Source organism: Vulpes lagopus, chromosome 3, assembly GCF_018345385.1.
Source record: "Vulpes lagopus strain Blue_001 chromosome 3, ASM1834538v1, whole genome shotgun sequence".
Taxonomy (NCBI): domain Eukaryota; kingdom Metazoa; phylum Chordata; class Mammalia; order Carnivora; family Canidae; genus Vulpes; species Vulpes lagopus.
The window spans coordinates 36,574,722-36,599,674 of record NC_054826.1 but is presented as its reverse complement, the minus strand read 5'-3'; the positions used below and the strand labels follow the sequence as shown (position 1 = coordinate 36,599,674).

General features: G+C 42.8%; 1 protein-coding gene across 5 annotated transcripts in view; it reads left to right on the top strand.

The window, feature by feature from the left end:
• The window catches only part of EBF1 (EBF transcription factor 1), a 381,185-nt gene extending 375,668 nt beyond the window's left edge, over positions 1-5,517 (top strand). For all 5 annotated transcript variants that reach the window (XM_041750331.1, XM_041750330.1, XM_041750329.1 and 2 more), the window contains exon 16: positions 2,326-5,517. In XM_041750331.1, coding sequence (XP_041606265.1) covers positions 2,326-2,357 — 32 coding nt within the window. In that variant the 3' untranslated portion in view covers positions 2,358-5,517. The remainder of the gene's footprint in view (positions 1-2,325) is intronic.
• The last annotated feature ends 19,436 nt before the right edge of the window (positions 5,518-24,953 follow it).

Here is a 24,953-nt window from a genome sequence, read left to right as displayed (position 1 = left end):
CTAGTGGAGGTTTAATCTAATTAATCTAGCACATTATTCAGGTACAAAACACTGCTAGATTTTTTTTTTCCTGGCCATCCAGAATTTTTTAAAAATCCCAATATTTTTAGGGTCCAATTAATAAATGTTGGCTGGTTCCACTGACCAAATTAGCAGGAAGTTTGTCAGTTCTCTGCTTTGCCTCATATTGACACTGCCTGAGCTGCCCCAGTAGTCCAAGAGGGGACTGCCCTTTAATGTCAGGCGTACAAAGTAGATTTTGGTGAAGGGCAGAGCTAGGGCTTGCTTCTCTTGCCAAAGGTTTAGAACTCCCACAGAAAGGCCTGTCTTTAATAAGGGTGCCGGGGACCCACCTCCAGCCTAGATGAAAGATCCTTAGGGAGGCAGAGCCATGCTGAGCTGTCACAGTGCAAAGACCCCCTGCCCCCTTGCCTTTGGAGCTACAGCATCTTGAATTCTCCTGTTAAGACTTGGGTTGAAAATCTGAGCTCCCCATTTCCGTCAGATCTAGGGCTCACTTGAATCTTAAGGGGGACTGCTTTTCCAACTGATCCCGAATCTTTGGGGGTTTAAGTTGGTCTGCGTTTGGCAAGAGACACTTCCTGTTTCTAAGAAAAATGGCTTATGAGGGCTTACGAAAAAGACTCCAGGAGCTTTTGGACTGCGAAAGGGCTCTTGCAAAACAACATTTGGATGATTTACGTGTACATGAATCAGAAACATGTGGATTAAATTTCCCTGTGAATACAGATGGGTTTAAAAATTAACGGAAAAAGTGTTTGGCAAAATACATTTTTTAATTGAATTTAAAATGCCGGGGGTGGGGGAGGGGAAGCAGGAGGGTTGGTGGGGCTGGCAGGGCTCTGAGCCTTAACTAGCCTCCCTGTGTCTGCAGCAGCATCTGTGGTACTTGGGGTTTGCTTAAAAAACACGCACATTCTTCTGGACGTGAGAGTTAGGACACGAAGAGGGCCACTTTCTAGACTCAGTCATCACTGACAAGAACATCAGTTTAAATGTAGAATTGCCAATAAAAAGAAAGCAATGACTTTCTCTCTCCTCTTCGGAAGCAAAGGTGGCCACTTCTTGCTTCTAATGTCCGCATTGCTTTTCCCTCAACGTATTTCAAAGTTGCCATACTATTTTAACTTTCTTACAGACGTCCCTTCATTTCTCATGCTCATCATTCAATGGGTGGTGCCTATTGATTGAAGAGGAAGCACAGCCCAGAGAGGTTAAACCATCAGCACAAGGTCACACAGTTAGTCTAGCAGCAGAAGGGATGGATTAAAAGTAATAGCAGCTAACCTCTATGAGGTCTTTACTCGGAGCTGCACCTCACATATGTTATTTTATTTAAATCTCCAACAACCTTAAAAATATCACTGGCCTTCCAAATATCCTTAACTGCATTTTCTAGCTGAGGAAGTGGAGGTTCAAGGAAACAAGTTAACTACCTTGGGGTGGGGGGCGTGGGTGTAATGAGCACAGCATATTCAGAAAGCAGGAAAGTCAGAGGTGGAAGGTTGGCCTATTGGAGTCGCTGCTTTTCTAAATACCACTGTGTGCGGCCTCCTAACTCAGGACCCTTTGGAAGATTTTTTTGATTACCCCAGGATCTTACCCCAGCTTTCCTAGGCTGTAATTTTCTAGGAACGTGGTCAGACCATTCCAGAACCTTGAGTGAAGCAGTGGTATAGGAGACATCCTGCAGTTTCTTGCAAACCTGTCTTCCCCTCCCCCTTCATACATTATCCCTGCGTCTTTGCCCCAGGAACAAGGCCTGCGGTGGTGGCCGTGCTCCCTTCTCCCGGGCAGGAGGACTGAAAGGACGGCAGGATTCCTTCTTCATGCAAATACAGAGCACAGAGCCATGCTTTTTGTTTTTGTTTTTGTTTTTGTTTTTTTGTAGAACTAGCTGGCATTTGGGATAAACCAGTTCTTTTATTTTGTATGATGGAAGTGAAGGGGAGGGGAAACAAAGAGTGACAAATTGCAAATTCTTACTATTTTGCAAGATTTGGGGGCTGCAGCTTTCCCAGCGGCATTCAAACTATGCAACTTTCCAGTTACGTTTTTAAAATTGAAATCAGACTTGGAGGATGTTTAGCATCTTCTGTCCCATTAAAGACACATACACAGGCTGATATATTATCATTCTTAATAAAGTACATGTACATTTTATAACAAAAACTCATTCCAGGGAAGATGAGAGGACATTATTCAGCCAACAGTGTTGTGTGGGTGGTTCTCCCCCCCCCCCTTTTTTTTCTTAGTGAGAAGCTTGGATGCAAAACCATTGACTTTCATCTTCTCTTTCCACAGCGATATCTGGCATGATTGTCCCTCCTATGTGAAAGAATTGCCTTGAAGAATTTTATTAATGAAGAGGTTGGATTCTGCTACAGAGAGTAATCTGATACAAGTCCCCAAGTGGAACTTTTAACTCAGGCCTTTTTAAGAGGAATCACAATAACTGCAGATTTTTAAACAAACAATATCACCGACCTTGCAAATACTGAAATTGGAAGGGATCTGCAAGTGCAGAGTGTTGGTTAAAAGTTGTACCTCCCGAGTATTTGGGGGATATATTTATTCTGTGTTGATAAAAGCAAATCCACTTTTTCTTTTACTTTCTTTTTTTTTAAAGCTTAACTCTGCAATCATTGGTCTTTTATAAACCATAAAGCTGTATACAAGGGACACTATAAATAAGACTCCATGTTTTAATTTATGATGTTTTTAAAGCTGTGTAAAGGGAGAATGAAGTGGTGATATTTACAAAAAAGTTAAAAAGAATAAAAAAGAAAAAAAAAAAAAGCTTGTATGGGACAGAATAGGAATGCCAGTTAGATTTTTTTAGAAAACTAAGGGTCGGCTTTTGCGCCTTAAAGCATATCAAATGGTAGTTAGCTCAGACAGTGCATTTTCAATATCTAACTTAACACGCCATCCCTTAGCAGTGCAAGCTTATTTCTCTCTTTTGTATTGTTGTCTTAAGTAACTGTGTAAATAAATGCAGCCTGGAAAGTTAAAAAGTGATGTAAGTGATCACATTTTTCCCTTCTACTCAAAAATCCAGTGCCTCTAGACAGATTGTTAAAACTGCGTATTGAAACCTGATATCATTCTCTCTTTCACTTGTGTCAACTTCTTCTGAAGCCGATGGCCTCTTGAGAGCTTGATGGCGCACATACTGTGTGAGAATCTCCTATGAGACTTCATGGAACAGGGTCCAGGCACAGAATTCCACATTATGCCCTCCAGTTACCAAGCCAAAATCCCACTTTCACACCGCCATTTGCAAGTTTAAAGTTTACTCATCCTAAATGCTGACTTCCTACCAATCCTCCACAAACTGACAGAAGCAACATGGCAGGTATTTCAGATTTCCCATTGGAGATAACGCGCCTCTCTTGGTGACCCTTCCCATTTGTAACATAATAGATTAGAGCGACAGGTTAAGTGCTTTGGAATTAAGAGTAAAAGGAAAACTGGGAGAAAGGAGAAGAAGGTTGAGAGCTCCAAAACATAGTTTTCTGTTCTATGGAATTTTTGCTCTCATCATCTGGGAAGTGTTCTTAAAAGTAAGAATAAATAGCAAAGATGCAGCAAAGCTCGGAGGATGCATTTGCCTGATATTTTTTCCTTTGCTGTTGTGTTTTTGTATGTAGTTATAAATACTGTAGATTTTTTGTGATTTTTGCCAAAGTCGTTGTTCTATTTATACATTTTAATGTCTTAAGACAGTTTTTCAATATCACAAAAAGATTTTACTGCATATTTTGCAAAGAAAAAAAAAAGCTCACTACCTTTAGCTTGCACATACTTGCGAAGTTAATTAAAATGCTTTTTGTTTTAAAGGGGATTTTGTAAAATATCCATATAAATAATGTATTTATCTTTGGAATTTGTACATTGCTTTCCCCTTCTTCCTTTTCCTCCCACTCCCAGTTTATTTTATTGTGTATGTTTGCTATGTGAAAAGTGCGTATTTGTTTGGTCACCTACAGTTGTATTAGCTGTTTCAATGTGATTTTTAAACATTTCATTTATAGTTATTTTTAGTTTTGTTTTAAACCATGCTTCAATTTTTTTTATTTCCACCCAAAAGCCATTGTCTATTTTTGTATTATTTGTAAGTTAAGAAGTTTTTTCCAATATATGGCAAAAAAAAAAAATAGTAGCATATTATTCTTGTAGCATTTAGTTCTGTAGATTAAAAAAAAATGTATCCTTTGCTTTGGAAGCTTACAGAAAAAAAACTAATGCTGTTTTACTCTATTAATATGCATGGAATCTCTCCCTTTGGAGTGACGCATTTTGTGCATTAAATTTGGGGGAGAAACTTCATAGAAATCAATGAACATACTTTCTTTCTTAAGTCTGCTTGTATATTTCCTCTGTCTTTCACATAAATATAAACCAGCAGATTGGATGCCTTAACAATGCAAATCATATTCATTTCACTTGTACATTGTAACTGTGCACCAGAATTGTCAGTCATCACTAACATTCTAAGAAAAAAGAAAAAGAAAAAAGAAAAAAAAAAACAAAGAAATGGAAAAGCACAAAAGAACTGTTTTGTTACCTTAAGACAATGTAACTTTTTCTAGTAGAGCAAGAAATTTACAACAATGCTGCAACTGTGCATGCCCCCATATGGATTTTGCAATGGTTTTCACTAGACTGGCGGAGTGCGATTTTTATGGGTTGGGGCGGGTGGGGGAGGGGAGTTGTGGGAGGGAAGGGAGGGGAGGAAAGCTGATTTTTCAAGGTGAGAAATAATAATAATGATGATTAATAATAATAAAGAAAACTGGAAAATGTAAGCAAGGTGGACGCATTGCTTCTCGGTACTCAGAAAGGTTGTCTGAATTCGTGTGGTAAGCGCTGGCCTGAAGATGTATACAATTTAAAGCCATATTTTGTCTGGTGAGCCCATTAACCGTTTGTGAAGGAATGGTCAGCCGGCGAGGTGTCCGGCTCAGACCCTGACAACAAAACGCCACCCGTCTGTCAGCCATGTGTAGTGGTTAGAACTTTTCTGGAAAGTCCAAAGAGCCTTTAAAATGTGTATAATTTGTGTTCTGTTGCCTCTATTTATATTGATTAGATAAAAAGATGTTCTGGCCCTCTGACCCTCTTTCTTCTACACAAAACTTCTACAAGTAAAAGACGTTCCCCTAACTACAGAATATGGCTTTAAGAAGAAAATGAAACAGAGAATTAAGATTTCAGTTTTGGGGGAAAAATACAGCTTCTGGATGACTGGATTGCCTGACATGCCCTGGCCTCACATTGTACTAGGATGCAGCTTAATGAAGTCATCTCTGAATCTACTAACCTTTCACCTTCTTATCAAACTTTTTGAATAGACACGCACTGTACAGTTCAATTGTTAGAGAACCTAACTACTGTAGAGATTGTTATAATTTTTTTTTTTTTTGCAAAATTCAAGCTGTAAAAACTTTTCAACTTTCACAATATTTAATTAAAGTTACTTCCTGTCTGTGATGGCAGCTTCTAGTTGTGTATTCATTTCAGTATTTCAGATGAGCCAAAGTCCAACATATGTAGAAGGTCTGTGTTTGCAATTACTCAGACCAGTGTTGACACCCAGAGAAAAGAAATCTGGGTAGTCCTGGGACACCCACTCTCTTTCTTTGTAAATCCTTGGGGATTTGCCAATCTGGGATGCAAATTGCACACGCACAGCGTACTGCTGCCCTCTGCCGGCAGCAGATGGAGGCGCACATGTGTACACTGGCCCACAGAGGAGCCAAGAGCCCCAACAATTTCAACAGCCAAGAAGCAGTGCGATCCTCCTGCCCTGACTGAACTGTGAGTCCAGGATCTGGCCATTCTAGAACGCCATCCTCCGTGCCACGAGTCTGAACCAAGCCCTTCACATGCAGCTGCTAATTAGTCCCAGTGAGCCTTATGGTCAATTAGTTATGTGCCCTGGCTCATTGATGAGGAGGCATGTGTGAACTCATAACCTTCCATGATCTATAGATTTAGATCCCTTGTGGATGAGACACTCTCTCTGTTGGATAAAAACAACTTTTTCTGCAGTCTAACATTCCACAGACACCCAGTAGGCACCTTCTCTTGTAAAATGATTTTAAATTCCATCATAATCATAAGTCTTTCCAATTGTTCCTCCAATGCATGCCGTGCCCTTGCAATTACTGGACATGATACGGTTACCAATACTTGTGAAATGCCGCAGAAACCTAGCGAGTAGGCCAGAGACCACAGAAACCTGATGACCAGAACTAATAGGCCATCACACAGCCACCATCGTGGTCATCTGTAGTGGGCATTGTTGATACACTTTCCAGTCTTGAATACAGCCCAATTTGAGGTAGTGAAAGAGTGTAATGAATACGTTAATAACTGGAGAAACTATCATCATTTTCTTTAAAAGGGAGTCCATTGATTAGTTTGGTCATTCCATTGAATTCTGTATCAGACACAGGTCCCTGTATTAGATGCAGAGAATTTTAAAAAATGAATAAGAGGACCCTGCCCTCAGGATGCTCACCATCTCAGACAAGACAAATCTATACTCAAAGCAGCTTAGGAAGTTTAGAGTGACACATCTAAGTCACAGTGCTGCACAGAATAAAACAGACATCTACTCCTCTCCACACTGGCCTCCACTTTCCTTAAGGCCTATTTCTTGGCAGCATTTGTTCATTCATTCATTCACATTCACCTTGGTGGTTTGCTGTGCACCCAGGACCAGGGGAGGTGCGGTAGATGCCACAGCGAGCGCGGCAACGCTGATCCAGCCCTCATGGAGTTCATAGATGAGTGGGGGCAAGCAGACATTAAGCAACCACACACGTAAATATTAACAACCCCACAATGACAATGAAGAAAAGTCTACAGTGTTCTGAAAGTATATTACAGTGGGATCCGATTTAACCTGAAGGGCTGGGGAAGGTTTCCAGAGAAAGTGACATTTGAATGGAGATGTGAGGGACTAGGTAACCAGCTGGGGTGGGCCCCTTAGGCCCAGGGGATGAAGGCAGATGTAAGGATCTGAGCTTTGGGGGTGAGTATGTGTCTTCAGGAACAGAGAAACCATGTGAGTGGAGCCTCTGGGTATGCAAGATGACACCACAGAATTGGGGAAATTCAATTCAGTACACACACTGAGCACTGGGCTTGGCACTGGAGCAGATGCTAGGATGTGCAAGGAGACCAGTCATGATTCCTGCCCAAGGGGCCTAAGTCTCAACTCAGCACGGTGCATAAATTCACAGCCCTGTATTTGTCCACAGGGCTATGCTGGTAAAGCATGAGGGGGTGAGCTGGGGTGAAAACAGACAGCGAGCACCTCTCTTGCTCTTGGCAGTTGCTCCCACATGGGAATTTGGGCCCAGTGATGCCCATCTTTAATTTTTCAAGAATGCTATGTGTATTACTGAATTTTTTTTTAGTGTGAAATTTTCATTTTTTAAAACATTGTCATCTGATCCAAAAATAGTGTCTTAAAAACACTGCACTGGGGAAACAAAAACCATGAGCCTCTAGAATGTCAGTTTGGGGCTTCTGGCCAAAAGACAAGTTGCTAAAGGAGATGTTTACACAGCCTGATTTGAGGGTCATAGTGATCTGCCCTATCCATGAAGATCAAGAAACACTGCAAAGAGGGGATGCCTGAGTGGTGTGAATAGGAACTCTCCAAGCAGATAAGGGAAAATAGGGCATGAAAGGCCATGGCCAATGCCTTTGGAGCTGGCTATATGAGGAAAAAGTACCTGAGATTAATGGAAAGGAATGGAAATATGGGAAAATGAAATATGTGATCGTGGGAAAAAAAATCCCTAATACTCTGCAGTGGCCACATTCAATGTAAAAATTTATGCATCATTTTTTTTTCAATCTTTTTGCCTTGCGGAAAGACCCCCCATGAGTGAATTCACTTTTAGGTAGACTTCCAGAGAAGTAAAGTTTTTCCAATACACCAGGGCTATGCCTGCCCTAGCATGCTGCCCGTCAATCACATTCTCAAGAACATTGCTCCTGGAATTATTTCCCTCTCTCTCCAAGTCATCAAGTTCTCCTACCTCAGTAGTACTTTCTTACCAGCCTACAATATGATGGCATTTTAAAGCAAAGAAAAAAAACTATTTGACCTCACTGTTGTTTCAGCCTGCCATCTTTCTGCTCCCTTTAATAGCAAGTTCCCTCACAGGAGTCCTCCAGGTCATCTCTCTATTCTCCATTTCCCTGTGCATCCTAGCATCTAGTCCAGTGCCAAGCACACAGTAGGTGCTCAGTGTATGTACTGAATGGAATTTTCCAACTTCCACCATGTCATCTTGCATTCCAGAGGCTCCACTCACACGGCCTTTCGGTTTCTGAAGGCACATACTCACCCCCCAAATAGTCCTCATCACTATTGTTATCCACATGATAATAGACGTTTACTCTAACCATGAGTAGTGAGGGGTCGAAGACATTGTAAACAAGGGATCAAACCTCTATTTTGGAAGTATTATTCTCATTGCCGCATAGACAATGAATTGAGAGGCAGAGGGGAACTGGGGAAGATGTATCAGGCCAGTGCAGTGTTCTAGGCAGGAAAGTAATAGCTTGGACTAGGAGGACGGACGTAAGGAAGAAAATAGATAGGATCAGAAATATTCAGCATTGTGATTATAGTCAACAATCACGTATCATCTATTGCAAAGTTGCTAAGAGAGTGGATCTTATTCGTTTCCACCACAAAATGAAATGATAATTATGTGACGCAACAGAGGTGTTAGCTAACAGGAGGTAGTAATCATATTGCAATATAGAAATGTAGCGAATCAACCCATTGGGCATTGTGAAATTTAAACTTACACAATGTTACATGTCAATTATAGGGAATCATTTAAAAAAAGAGAGAAGTACTTAGGGAGAGGGAGCCACCAGGGCCTGGCAACTGATGCGATGTGGGGATTGAGGAAGGAAAAAAAGTCAAACTCAGTTTTCTGACTGGGGCATCTACTATCAAAGACGCGGTTGATGTCTTTGGGTGGTTTCTTTGCTATGAAGCTGTGGAGATGGGTGGTGAAATCCCTTCGTACTGTTCCCTTTGCTTTTCTTCCCTCTCCCAACTATGATCTTCTCCAGAGGCTTCTATATTTACATTAGGAATGAAATTCAGTTTCCGGAACTGGAAATATTTTGTTACTTTTTTTTTTTTTTAACTTAAGCATCAAGCAGTTTTATCTCTTCTCTCTGGAGAGTTAATGCTGCAGTGGGACTGATTTTTATCTACTTGGCATACTTTTTTCCCACCGGTTGTAGAATTTCCACATTTCTATATTAAGAATGAAAGTTCTGAGCCCTGGAATGAACCACAGGCCTGAGGTCAGCTTTCTGCAGGAAATACCCTGCACAGGGAATTATGCTATAAGGAGAATCTAGTACTCCAGAAAGGAGTTGACAAAATGTCAGCAGAAAGGAGAGAGTCCCATTGAAGTTGACTTGTTCAATAGCACAGACTTGGGTGGGATGCTGGCAAGGATGGTAGCAGCCATAAAATGAAGGGAATGCAAGGGGAAGGGAATTAGAACCAGGCAGTAACTGTGGCTTTCTCCTAACACATTTGTTTAAGGGTGCCTGGGTGGCTCAGCGCTTAAGCATCTGCCTTTGGCTCAAGTTGTAATAGTAGGGTTCCGGGATCGAGTCCCACATTAGGCTCTCCGCAGGGAGCCTGCTTCTCTCTCTCCCAGCGTCTCTGCCTCTCTCTGTGTGTCTTTCATGAATGAATAAAATCTTAAAAGAAAAAACACGCATTCTTATTGAGGGCCCTCTTTCTGTCAGGCACTGTGCTAAGGGTTGGGGTGTGATTGTGTCTTAAATAGACACATTTCCTTCTTCCATCCTGCCTGAGGGGGGCACAGATATGAATCAAACAATCACATGAACATATAATTTCACATTGTGATAAACATTACTGTAACCCTAATTTATCTGAGAGAGCATATGGCTTCTATCTTTGCACACAGTCAAGCCTACTTCAACACCAAATTTAGGTAGAAAGAAATTGGATTTTTTAGACATATTTTACTTAAATTCAATTAGTTAACATACAGTATATCATTCATTTCAGATGTAGAGTTCAGTAATTCATCAGCTGTGTATAACACCCAGTGCTCATCACATCAAGTGCCCTCCTTAATGCCTGTCACCCCATTACCCCACCCCCTCTTCTCCATCAACACTCAGTTTGTTTCCTATAGTAAAGAGTCTGTTAAGTTTGTCTCCCCTTCTGATTTCATCTTTATTTTTCCCCTCCCTTCTCCTATTGAACCTCTGTTTTGTTTCTTAAATTCCACATGGATTTTTCTAAATTTAAATCCTTTAAAGGCCATTAAAAAATAATCTAAATTTAAAGTCCATGGCAATCCCTACTAAAATTCTCTTTCCTCTACTATCCTTTCCTTGACTCCTCACCTTACTCAGACACTGGTTTCCTCAATCCATCTGACAAAAAGCCGATTCTGAGTTTGCATGATTTTTCTTTTTTCCTCCTCTCTTTCCCCATCTCTCACTGTATTATTCTTAGTGAAATCTTTTCCCCCTGTAAGAAAATCTTTCCTCTTCAGTGGAGCTGGGAAAAGGGGAGATATTGGGCTGGCCAAATATAATTCCCTTTGGCAGGCTGTGGGAGGGGAGAGTCTATAAATACTTCCTTGTGAATATTTGACCTGTTATGTTCTGAGGAGCAAGAATAGAAAGCCATGAACACATACAACAAGATGCGGCATTCTGCTCATGCTTGAGAGCAGACTTGATGGAGCACGAGTTAGCAAGAAAGAGCTGGGAGTAGAGTGGAGAGAGCATTCCCAATGGAGGCCACAGGCCACCACAGAACGAAGGACAAGTGCATTCGACTTTTCCCCTCAGAAATGCTCCTCCTTTTCGGTTTTTCTCCTCCTTCTGTCATTTCCCTTCTTAGTGCATCCCAACATTGTTTCCTTCATCTCTATTTATGCAATAGTCCTAATCCATGCTTGGTTCACTGGTAGCTCTCTAAGCAGAACCAGTACCGTGGTTTATCTGGTCCCCTCTGGGCAGACCTCTCCTTCCTGCCCTGACTCCTACCTGCCCTATGGGTATGTTGCATGGCTTTCTAGGGACATGATCAGCTGCTCTCCAATCGGCCGCTGGAACCAGATGAAAGAGATCTCTAAGATTTCTCTTTATGATTCAAAGTTAATATTCCTTCCCTACTCTTGATGCCTTATAAACACCCATAGCCCAGTGTTCACCTGAAAGGGCCCATGTTCTACCTCCATTTCTTCCCCACCAGCACAGAATATTATGACTCACCCTCATGTCCAGAAAGATGCCAACTTGCTTAATTAAATTTAAGGTGAACCTAAAAGAGAAAATAAAAATTAACAGGGAAATGGTTTTAATGTCAGTTGGCATTCCCTTGTTGGGGGTCAATTTTTATATGGGGTGATATTCTAGTAACTTTATAGAAATTTGTTTGTTAAATTCTGAGTGGTCATATAATATAGGTGTAATTATCCTCAATTAAAAATGAGTTGCTCATCAACTTTGTATGGGGACAGAGGGTCCCCCTTGGACCTTGAAAGCCATTTGTTTAAGACACATATGAACTCAACAGTAGGTATATCTATGGAATGTATTAGCCCAATAATCAATATATATTGAAATGACTTCAAAAAAAAATCACTCAACTTTTCTAATCCTCAGGGTCTCCTCCACTGGAAAGAAGTAACAATAGGAGTATTTATCCTAAGAGATATCTTAGAAGATGATGTTAATAAAATAAGCCACACATTGAGTTATCATAACGTGTCTGGCACATATTAGCCAGTCTGTCAATATTAGAAATTGTGATTCCACTGTGTGCACATGTGTGTGTGTTGATAGACAGATAGAGACATACATATATGGATTTTTCATACCATATTTAGCTGATCTCAAAATGATAGACATTAGATTCTTATTTCTTGATATTGTATGCAGCATTGTGATGGACATCCTTGTCTTAAAGAAATAAAATTCTTGCAAGTCCTTCTCACTTCTCACAAGCTAACTATATTGTATCCCTGGCATCCAAAGGGTCACCCTCAAAGAAAGGATTCCTCCTTTAACAAAAGAAAATGTTTCCAACAGCTCCTATATCAAACCAAAAGATGATGTGTGACTGATGCTTGTCATAAGCAAGATCAAAACAATAGATATTCCCCAAATCATTTCTTCTCATTATACTTTAGTACCAGAAAAGGTACCAGTAAGCTCCAGACAGGAAAGAAGAAAAATTATTCCAGTTATTGTCACATGCTTAAGGAAGCAAACCCTGGCAATAAATCTCAGGGCAGGGCTTGGCACTGCTGCTCAGGATGGGAGAGGATACAGGTGAAAGGTGGGTGACCTGGACACACAAAGCAGAAAAGTAAAGAAACATTTCTTATATGTTGGTATCCATAAATCATTTCTTGTTGGGGGATCCTGCAATGCTGCTTTGTAATTAAAACATTTAACTGTCATAGGTTTAGGTGAAATGTGATGAAGTGAAATTTTGATATGGTTAACAAAGTTATAGAATGGACTCGGGAGCTTGTTCTACTCAGAACAAGAAACCTCTTGAAATTGCTTCTTCCTTTTTTACTCATTCATTCAAATATATAAGTGGCTAGTGTGTGTTAGTCGTTATCCTAGGAACTGGGTGTAAGAGGCACTGGGCAATAATTCAGTATAAAAACAAAAGAAAATGAATAAGCAAGCATGTGACTACATGTTCAGAAGAGCCTCAGTGGGAAAATTGGCAGGGTGTTGGATATCTCCTCATCTTACTGATGTTGAGCTGGGCCATGTGACTTATGGTGGTCCATGGAATGGTAGCTGACATGATAAAGGCAGAGGCCATAGACATGACTGTGACATTTTATGTGGTTCTCATACTCCAGAGATTCACTGTAGGAGGAGCTTCCTTCAGGAAGCTGTTGAAACTTCCGCCCAGGTCTGAAGTGTCTACATGTGGGATAGACCAGACCATGCTGACTAGAGCTGAACTTCACTGATCCTCAGCCTGAAGCAGAGTCACCAGCCATGCTGACAATATCGGCTGTTCATCACATACACTGCCCTGCAAATCTGCGACCATGAGAATGGATACTTGTAGAGGCTGCCAGCACTTGAGCTTTGGAGCAATTTGTTATGTGGCGTTAATTGTAGCCATAGCTGACTGACCCAGAAATAGAAACCTATAAGGAGGTATAATTGTAAGGAAAACCTGAAAAAAAATTTTTTCCAACTCAGTGGTAGGTGCTAAGGAAACAGGAGATCAGGAGAATCACGACCTATGTTAAGCAACAGTGAAACACTTAGTAAAACATGCAATTAAAGTAGTACTTCTGATCTTCTAGAAAGGCAGACACACACTTCTTGAACCCAGGGAGTACATGAGGAGATATGCATATGGAATATTAAAAGCCTGAACTGACTGCAGGTAGTCACATTTGATAAGGTGCCACACAAAAGAGATGAGCTCAGAAAAGAATGGTCTGGTTCACAAACACAACTGAGAGAAAATATAGAGAACGTGCAGAAAATCAGGGATCTGCTGTGTAGAAAATGATACTGTTTTTCATCTCTATACTCCATCCAGTAAAATATCCTCAAAGTAAAATAAAGCCAGAGGGAAAAGACCAAGAACATGGCCATTAAAATAAAGCCTAGGAACATAGTCTAAATCAAGAGTGTGGTCATCACATCCTTTGTTAAGATCTCTGAAAAGATTAAGTAGGTCCTTTCCACTACACAAAACACTCCTAGAAAGATCACACAGAAGCCTGGGGTCCTCAAATTAAGAACTACAACTAACTCTAAAGAGAATGACATTTTTAAAAAGAATTACGAGTGGGACATCAGTGCATGGAATTCACTGGAATTAAATACATAACCAACCCACTCAGTTTTTGAGACAATTGCATTGGAAATTACATAGCCATCCTGGACTAGAAGAGACTGTGGCTGTTAGAGATTTAAAAAGACATCTGAGTCACTGGAATTTCTACGGGCAGGAAGCAGACTGAGAATGTCGCTTAGTTGCTGAAAGGGAGAAATCTTTTCCTTGCCCTTTTAGAAATGCCTGAAGAGTAAAAAGAAAAGTTCCCCAGAAGACAGAGCCAGGAGTTGAAGAAAACAATCCTCTAAGAATCTGCTTCGAGGAAGCAGAATGTGGATGCACTAAAGTTACCCATTGATATTGGGTTAACCATGTGAGTTGCTTTGACCAGTGGGGTATTAATGGATATGATGTGAGTGGAGGCCATGTGGCTTGCTCAGGATGACATTGGTCTGGCAGCATTATTGTGGCAACAGCTGACATGGCAATTCCTGCTCTTGGATAGACCTTGGGCCATATGAACCTAATTGACCTCGAGTACCCAATTAAAGTAGATCCTTTTAGTCATCTTTTCTGACACCACCACTTACTTTTTTTTTTTTAATAGAAGGGGACAGAGAGGGAGAGAGAGAAAAAAAGAGGGTTGGGAGAGGGGTAAAGAGAGAAAGAAAATCCCAAGTAGGTTCCAGGCTCAATGCGGAGCCTGACATGGGGCTCGATCTCACTACCCCAGGATCATGACTTGACCTGAAACCAAGAGTCAGACACTTAACTGATTGAGCCACCCAGATGCCCCTAATTTCTTCACAGCTCCCCTTTCTTTCTAGAATTATCTCATTTGCATATTTATTTCTGAGCATTTTTATTTACTGCCCTATCTGAGTGCCTACAACTGTTCTTGGCTCATAGCAATAATGAATAGATGTGCTTTGACATAAAGCATTCCTCTCTCAAAGACTCTATCGTTCTCACAAGCTAAGATTGCACTGGGGGTGTTAGTTATATATCAGGAGTAAAAGGAAGCCATTAAAAAGTTGACTGAGAAATTTATCGAGCAGCTTCCAAGAGGCTCAGGTAGACATTGGTGACAAATACTGGGGAGCACGTGGAAGACAGTTCTCAAACAACTCTCTTTCCACTAGTGAGCGCCTGTGGACTGGAACACAACAGAGTTCTGTTTGCCTCATCGTGCCCAGGATGCCATGTGTCAACTTGTAATAGTTGGTTCACCTTTACCTTTCCATGAAGCCCGTTATATTTTAAACAATACCCATCAGATCTCGTAAGGCTTGATATTTATTTTATTTCAACTATCACTCTTCTTTGTCAAATGTAGTCTCACGCACAGCAGGTGAACTTTAATGGTTTAAGGAATAAATAGAAAACTGACGGGCTCACACCCATTAGCTAATGGATTACTAAGCAAAAGGGACTACATTCCACCCCAGTGCACTTAGCCCAGGGTTGCTGGGAATTTTAAAGACTCCAGGCTAATGCTTCATGGGCCCAGGGGATAGAAGCTCAAACTCAAATATGGCTTCTTTGATAGACAGGTGAATGAATGTGGCTATCATTATGTAATCACACAACTTAGGAGTTATTTATTATCGACTGCACAACACATTCTAGGAACATACTGGAGGCACTTGGCTTGCCACCTTGGTACATTTGTTGGCTATCACCTGGCAGACAGAAGGACCCTGGTGGGAGAATCACAGCCATCTCACCTGTACTGACTCCTTCGGTGTCCCAATATTTCATGGGAAAATATGTAAGGAAAAGCAGGCTACTTTAACCACAGCTCTTCGAAGTAAAGGTGTGTGACATTCTCTTACCTGGAATGCTCCACATCTTTGTAAATTAGCCACCTTGCATGTTGTACCGAGACCTTCTTTCCATAGACTTTAGTCAGTTGTCTCAGATATATGTGCCTCATTAGCATCTGAGCAATGCAATCACTTTTTTATCCCGAATCTCATGATTTTATTGGGCTATTAAGAGCTTGATTTGTGGGCAGTGGGAACAGCAAGAGAACTCATGCCATTGATCACATTATCTAGGAGGTGTCCAGCAGAATGAAGAAACCAGCAAACACAGCCCCAGAAACAGGCAGGGGTGGGGCCGGGGACAGTGAGCACAATGACAAGCCAGCCTTCAGAGCTCCAGCTCACGCATCACCTGAAGCAGCTGCTGTGGCCCACGTAGCTGCCCTGGAACACCTTCATTTGGTGGATGAGGGGGTGGGAGGAAGGACCTGGGAATTACCTGCTTCCAGAGGAGGTTCTTACATGGTCAGGGTTTCAGGAAAAGGCACCAAAAAACATAGGAAGCGAACCACTAGGCGATTTCCTACTTGTCTACCTCAGAAAAATCAGTAGCTAACGAGCAACCTCTTGTTCTTTGCTCCAATTAAAGGCCAAAGAATCACAAGTCCTAGGAGCAGAAGGGATAACCTTAGAGATTCTTTTTCTAATGCCATCACTTACAAGAAGAGACTCAGGAAGGGGCACCGTTGTGCCTCACGTCACGTAGCACGAGGAGAGCTGGCACTAGAAGTCTCCATCTCCACCCCTAGAAAAAGAGCTCCTGTTCTCATCCTCTTTCTCTTCTCCCTCAGTGGCTGGGGCAATGGAAACAAACATTTGTCAAGGGGATTTTTAAAGGCGGAGGGTCAAATAAAAGAGCAAGTGCCCTCTTCTTTATTGAGAGGTTCCTGTAAAATAATATCCAAGAAATATTAAAGCATGTCATTTTTAGAAAGCTTGTGTAACTTCTAATTTCTAATTTTATGATCCATCCACTAACATATGGACAGAATTCTAGGCAAGGATCAGGAGAAATTAATTAGTCAACAGACACATCCAAACTCCTTCTGCTCAGTGCTCATCTCTTCTGATGGGATGAGCTCTCCTGGGGTCTGAAAGTTCAGAAATACTTGGAGCTATGCAGGCACGAGGGGACGGCCCCGCCTGACTGCGTTTCTGCATCTCCTCATAACCTGCTCCCCATTAGCAGCAAGTGTGGTCTCCATACGTCACAAATGAGATTTGAAAACCTTTCAATAGCTTCCCACCACTTAGAATGAAACACCATCCTCTTCTCAAGGCCACAGAGCCTTACAGGATGAGCGCCTTGCTCCTCTCTCTAAGAAATGCCCCCTGTCCCATTGGCCCACTATGTCCCAGCTACAAGCCGTGCTCTTTCCCACAACAGGACCTTTGCACTTGCTCTTTCCTCCACCTAAGAGATTTTTTTTTCTTTGTATGTCTCGTACCTCCTCAACCTTCAGGTCTTGGCTCATATGTCACTTTCTCAAATGCACTGTTTGAATCTCACAAGTTCCAATCCTTTTCTAACCCAGACATGCCTACCCCAAAGTCCTGTGTTTCTTTGTTCTAGTACTTAGCCCAAGTACTCTGCTTATTTTATGTCTGTTTACTTGTTTGCTTGTACCTCCCATGAGGATGTAGGTAGTACAAGGGCAGAAGCCATGTCTACACAGCTCATTATTGCATCTTCAGCACATGCTGGTACAACATAAGTGTTAGGAAGTATTTGGGGAGGAATAAAAACAGATCTTACCCTGGGAACAGAGAAGAACAGGGGTTATAATTTCTATTTTGCATGAAGAAACTGAAGCCCAGCACTTGCCCAAGTGGATCAAGAGCTATAACTTTGCCCAGGACTTGTTGGTATGGTCCGATGATCGGCAAGGGTTTCCCAGAGGCTGCACCTCTAATGCAAAGATGCTGGAGTGGGCAGCTGTGGAGCTCAAGAAGCAAGGCAGAGTGCCCCAAAAGCTTTCCAGAGACTTCCCCAGGCTCTGACCAGCTGGTGACTCCTCCTCCTCCTTCAATTCACACAAGGCCACTGAGCTGTTAGGTAAGTGCAACACTGGGTCTGATTCCAAAGCTCAAGTTTTAAATCACAGTGATAATCCACAGACTATAACTGGCATGTGAGTAACCTAAAAGACTGAAAAGGACCTTCTCAGTGAGAAGATCCTAGTCACCATTAACTATGTATATTGTTGCCATTGACTCTTGATAGAAAATTAGTTAAAACAGTCTTGAAACAAAGGGCAGTTTCGTTAAGCTGTCCAACCCTAACACTGAAAAAGTGAGGACAGTTGGTTTGATAGTAGCCATACATCTTTCTTTTTCTTTCAGATGTCTCCTTCTACATATCAACCTCCACATTGGTCCAGGTCACAAATTCATAAAATGGCTGTGACAGGACAGGAAGAAAAAAAAATGTTTCTCTCAGGCTTTTGTGCTCCACAAACCCTCAGGGAAACAAAGATTGTAGACACTCCGAAAATGTTTGGGAAAGGGCTCATGAATAGACCAGGTAGGCTTCTGGGAGACCAGGAGCTTTCTGGAGCCCACAAGGCTGCTCCGGACTTGGGGAAGGGTGAGGTAGAGGGGATCTGATGAGGGCAGAGAGGTAGGGGTCTGGGGGTGGGGGGGCTCTGTCCTCTGCTTCCTCAGGGTGGCCCAAGACTGGTGGGCGGGAAGGCCATCGGGGGACAAGGCAGACAGGGCAGGGCGGCCTCCCTCCGGGCGCTCGTGGGCCCTGGGCCATCCGCCGGCGCGCCATCCAATTTACACCGAGTTTCAAGTTGATTTTGGAGCAAATGTATACAGTTTACAGGCTGACGGCGTCGCTTCGTCCCGGAGGACAGGCAGCGGACCGGCTAGCAGTATCGAGAGGAGAGGGAGGCGAGGCGTCCCCAGGAGACCCCGAGATGAGCCCCCGAGATGCCAAGAGGGCAGGTGGCAATTGTCAGAGGAGTTTCATCGCTCGGCTTTTACCTGCTCCCAGCTTCTCTGAACAATTGTCCTTCGGGGCCCAAACTTTCCCTGTTTAGTCTCAGCCCGAAAAGTGAGTTGGCAGGAAGTTTGAGCAAAATCGTCTCGGGCATCCAGGAGTTACGCACGCAGGCAGTGAAATGACATTGTTTCCGCCTTCAAAATAAGTAAGAGTGTTTGGTCACAGAGAGCTCCGCGGCGAGAACTCAGAAATGCCTGAACCTCCAGACGGCACAGTCCCGCATCCCTGGTAAGCAGACGCATCTCAGAGACGTGGGGGAAGATGGTCTGGATACAGAAGGTGCAGCAGCATGAAGGGGGGAGGGGAAGCAAACAGGTTCTATTAGCAGCCTGAACCTTTTTCCATTTAGGCTGCATGATTACCAGGTCCGGCCTGGAAACCCCTCCTCTTATTCCCATGCTCTTCTGCTCAGCCACGGAAGAGAACAAAATTCCTTTGGCTAGGCCTCCAGAGTACTCCAGGACCTAATCGTGCGGTTCCAAATGGACAAAGCTTTGTGCTTTCCCTTCTGGTCTCCCTCTTCTCACAAATAAATGGATGTTTTAAACACAGCACCTTCAAACACAAAGTAGTAAAATGCTCTAGATCCAGAGAAACAGCATTTGTAAAAGAAGATACATAAAACTATTTGTACATACTGTGCAGAAGCCAGGAAAAAGCACAAGGCCCATCTACCGGGCACACTTCTACCTCTGATGTCTCTCTCTCTCTCTCTCTTTTTAAAGATTTTATTTATTTATTTATTCATGAGAGACACAGAGAGAGGGAGAGAAGCAGAGACACAGGCAGAGGGAGAAGCAGGCTCCATGCAGGGAGCCTGATGTGAGACTCGATCCCAGGTCTCCAGGATCACGCCCTAGGCCGAGAGCAGGTGCTAAACCACTGAGCCACCCAGGGATCCCCTTCTGATGTCTCTTAATCAGTGAGTGCCTCATAGGTCCAAAGTGGCAGCAGTTGGTGTGGGTTATGTAGCTGAGGTGATGTCTTTTCTGGTCTCTGTTTTTGTGTTTGTTTTTTAACAGCGTGGCACTCTATAATCTGGAAAATGGGCTCTCTAATGTCTATTTCCCACTCTGTGCCTGTGAGGCACCACCGCTCACTTGAAAACAAGCCTTCCTCTTTCTCATGCTGCCCTGCAGATGAGCTATAAAATGGCAGAGAGGCAGGCACATGTGCATGCAGGAGAAACGTGCTTTAAACATCTCAATATATTACCTGTCTGGCTCTGGCATGCAGCAAGCATCTCCCCTGCTCCGCAGAAGCCTCCCTCCCGCCCTCCCACCCTTTGATATGCAAGGAGCTAAGGCCAAATCAGCCACTCTATAATTTCAATTGTAAGCATCTTTAGAGATGAGTGCTTTGGCAGAGAGGTGCCAGGGCCCCAAATTGGACTCCATAATGAAGCCCTCAAAGAGGAGCGATTTTGCAGAATTTAATGGGCTTTGGGGGACAGTTTTACAGGCTGGTTTCCAGGAGCACAAATATTCAAATTGCTCAGCCCCTATTTGAAGGCACATCTGAAGGTGCACCCTACAACCCGTGTGAGGCAGGCTCTTTTGAATCTTGTCCTTGAAACAAAAAAGAGGGAAGAGGAAAGAAAGAAATGCAGTGCCCCCTGGGACTTTGCCAGCAGAGACTCTGGGTAAGTGCGGAGTGACTGCAAAGCCCTGCCAGGAGTCCTTGGGGCTGGAGGGAGGAAGTGGATGAGAGGGTCGGGAGATGAGAAGGGCCTTCAGCAGCCATCGGGGAGGCGGCGGCGGGGGAGAAGAAAGGGAGACACGCGCTAAAACAACAGAAACACAGGTGGAAACGGCCTTGTGGGAAATCAGCCTGTCAACAAACCGAGCTGCAGGCTAGAAACCGCTGCCTCCCCAGCCCCGGCTCCTGGGCAAGGAGATCGTTCTGTAAATAAATTAGCGGTGGCTTTGACTGCTAGGAAATTAATACTGACACCATGAAAGCTGCAAATGACTCCCTTTTATCAGGAGCAGAGGCGCTACACTTCGCAAAGGGATCTTTTTGCCATTCTGCCTTTTATTTTGCTTTGTTTTCTCGGGGAAAGTAAATTAGAGCCACTTACATCAGCAGCTCAGGTTAAAGAAAGGGGAAGAAGAAAGAGAGAGAGAAAAAATAGTTTCATTTCATGTTCCAGTGGTTTAGAACTTCATTTAGAGCTAATCACACCCCCGGCTTCCTCCGAGCCGGTTCTGCCAGCAGCGCAGCCTTCCATCCATCGCCCATGCCCATCGCAAGACAAGACGCAGGCACCTGATCTTCGCAGGAAGCTCCCCCCAGGCTGCAGCGAGGGTCTCGAGCCTCCTGTCAACGGTTGGGCAAGTTCGGTTTCTAGAAAAGGCAATTAACTCCTGGTCAGGTAAACCAGGAACGAATTGTTCAGATCTACTCGGTGTGGGCTTCTTTGAGAGGGTCTGAGGCATTGCCTTCAACTTGAGCTCTTCCTCCAGAACGATGGGGGCATTTTCCCCTTTCCCAAGAAAGGAGTAGCTCCCAGCTTGTTAGAGGAGTAACCTCCCTTAAGAATGTGACCCAAGGGGCACCTGGGTGGTTCAGCGGTTGGGCATCTGCCTTTGGCTCAGGGTGTGATCCTGGGGTTCAGGGATCGAGTCCCACGTCGGGCTCCTGGTGAGGAGTCTGCTTCGCCCTCTGCCTGTGTCTCTGCCTCTCTCTCCCTGTGTCTCTCATGAATAAATAGATTAAAAAAAAAAAAAAGAAAAGAATATGACCCAATATGGCAAAGCAGAGGCCCTGGGACTATAGTCATGTTTCTGTTCTGGTGAGAATCAGAATTTCTTCCTTTCTATCCCAGTTCTGCCTGTTGACCATCCTTCTCCCCACACCAAATATACCCAGGGTTTTAAAGATTGGATACCGGGATCCCTGGGTGGCGCAGCGGTTTGGCGCCTGCCTTTGGCCCAGGGCGCGATCCTGGAGACCTGGGATCGAATCCCACATCAGGCTCCCGGTGCATGGAGCCTGCTTCTCCCTCTGCCTGCGTCTCTGCCTCTCTCTCTCTCTCTCTGTGACTATCATAAATAAATAAAAATTAAAAAAAAATAATAAAGATTGGATACCTTTAGGAAAATTGGCGTCTTACAAATCCCTGTCATCTAATATCCTGTTAGTTAAAACTCTCCCTTAACAGTTTCTGTACTTTTATGGTAAACTCAAAATCGAGGGAAATAAAAAGGACTTTGAAGCCTCATAAATTCCGGACTATCAGAGATATAATTATTTGCTCTAAGTTTACAGGGAATTACATGTTGTCTCTCTACGTCTTGGGAAAACAATAATCCATAAATAGTTCTGGTGACGACAGAATGGCCAGGACTCGAGATTAATGAAATGGGTCCAACACCAGCGGAAATCAGAGGCTTTATTGGACATGAATGTGCAATACCTTTAGCTGGTATGGAGACAAGCTTACAGGACTCCTTTATGGCTTTGTTACAGCTGCACTCCCAAGTAGACAAGAAACAACTAAGTGTCAAAAGAAAACCCAGCCCTTGGACACCGAACAATAAGAAAGGAGTGGACACATAGGACTCGCTCTCAAAGCATCACAAATCAGTTCACTGAAGTGAAATAAAGGAGTTCTGACTGGCTGCATGGGCCCCTCAAACTTAAAGAATCAAGAAGCACCTGAGCCATAGCTGGTGCCGGATGAGACCCAACAGAAGCAGGGCAAAGAGAGCGGATCTGTGCCAGGGATGCTGGGCACATTCGTGGTGAGCCACAGTGACAACACAGAAAGTGACCCCGCTCACTTGCAGCAACAGAAGTGGCACAGCCCCATCTTGCCATCTCACCCAATCACACACTACAGAGCTCTAACTGAGCAAGGGCCACATTTTCCTATGGGGCTCTAGGACGTGCGCGTGTTGGGATTGAATTGCCAGAAAGGTCTCTGGACAGTTGCTTCATGCGAAACAGACCAGTTTGCCAAGTGAGCAATTCTTGAATAACCAATTTGTCAAGTTATAAAGTACAGAATTCATATTGCATGAGATGATTTCCACAGCTTTGGAAGATTTGTTTTGTTCAAAGTTTTAGTTTCAGCAATTAGGAAAGTTGCCATAGATTGGTGAAAATTAACATTCACACAAAGCCACCATTTGGAAAACAAATCAAGCCCACAAAAATGAAAAAGGATGCAAATTAGCATGGAACATTTAAAAGGCATATATATCCTTTGTGTCTGAATGGTTGAGACATTTGAAATTTGAATTCTACACAAGATACACACTTAATCAGCTACTTTAGCAAATCACTGAGTTAAGAGATGATGAAAACACAGTAGACTAACTCAGAAAAGGCTTTAGAAGAGACCCTCACTTTATCACTTATGTCAACCTGGACTCACAGAATGCCCACTGCCACTATCACAGAATATAGAAGGAGTTTTCATTCTGAAAATTCAGAGGCCCCAAGGAACAGAATGACATGGACCATACTGAACCTTGGCTGGCCTCTTCTGAATCCCTATGACAACATGACTGGCTGATTCTTCCAGATCTGGTTTAAGGTATTTGAGAGTGTTTGGTTACTTGATAACTTGTCGGATTGGCTACTTACTGAATTTACTTTTGGAAAGCGGACCTAGAATCGTGCTCAGTGGTCCTCAAATGCATAAGTGCCTATGTGGAACATAGCTGGCTGGCTATGTTCCATAGTTGGATGGTGTGTACAAGCAGCTGTTGAATTTTAGAACCCACTCTCACTACCATGTGTCCTATCATCTCAACAAAGAACAGAAGAATACCAAAATTGTACTGAACTTAAAAGGAGAAGAAATGCACAATTGGATACAGCTTGTAAAGTATGAAACTATTAATGGATAAGATAATATACCATACTTGTTCAACCATGATATGAGAACAATTTAGGCACAGATGATTACACAGGATGCTTGATCTTCCAGGCTTTGGGGGAATAATACTCAAGTTGAGAAATATTTTCAACCAATACATAAAGGCAAAGGGCTGCTCTCCATTTTCTTCATGTTTTTTGACAAGCCCGGAGAGTCTCAGCTACTGGCTCTCCCAGAAGTGTCCATGATTTCAACCACTCAACATGACAAAGACTGTCACCTGCCCATAGAGTACCTTTGTGTAAATTAGAAAATGATACCTCTTTCTTTAAGACACACAATTTCCATGAGTCAGAAAATGACACTATTACACTGATTCTGTTCCAAGTGGATACTTTACTGCCATCTGCAGTAAAGGAACTCCGCGTCTTATAATTTTACCAATTTAGAGTCTCGAGTAGGCGAATTGTGTTCCTGTGGATATGGAATCCTTATATAGCGTGTAATCTGCACAACTATGTGGGGAATTGGGCCCAAGGGCAGAATATGGATTGGAAGATGGGATGCAGACACTGATTGATGAACTGTAATGGAGGAGAACACTGCCTATAATTGGCCTGAGGACAGAGGAGGGGCTCCCACTGGAGAGGATATGTTTTACCTGTGATACTTACTATAAGTGCTTTCCCAGTGAGCACCACTGGCCCAAGACAGAGTTCAGACCTACCTCATTTCCCTTCAGTCCTCTCCTGGATTACCCTCGTTCTGATTTCCTATTCTACTAATATTTCAGAGTCTGTTTTGACTTCTATTTTTCATGATTTCATTACTTCTACTCCAAAATGACCATTATCCCCTTCTAAGATATTCATAATATTTAGTATGCATAAGATATGCATTAGCAAGATTATAGTAGACTTCTGGCATTCACATAGTAAAATTTCTGGTTCAACCATTCGCTGGTTTCTCCCAAACATCCAATTCAGATTTATTGGTCTTTTGGCCAAAGCAGAGATTTTAAACTGGAGCTCAGAAGGGCTCCTGTGAAGGAGCATCTATGGTACCTAGTGAGTGAGCTGAATCTTTTAAGTAGTATTCACTCAGTGTTGTTATTCTCATCCCATGCATTTTATGACAAAAATCTACATATTGGGAGATTCAAATATGTCTCTGGACCAATCCCTTTTGAATGTTAAGAGTCTACTCTACATTCAGTTTGGTTCTAACAATACACTATTTTATATTGTATGCCAAGCATTTATTTGTGTTAGTATTACCTTCCCCTTAGGGGCAGGAATCATGTCTTATATATTTATGTCTTTATCCCAATACCTATCTCAATTCAGAGCATATAAAAATTATTCTCAATAAGAACTTAGTGAGCTAAGAATT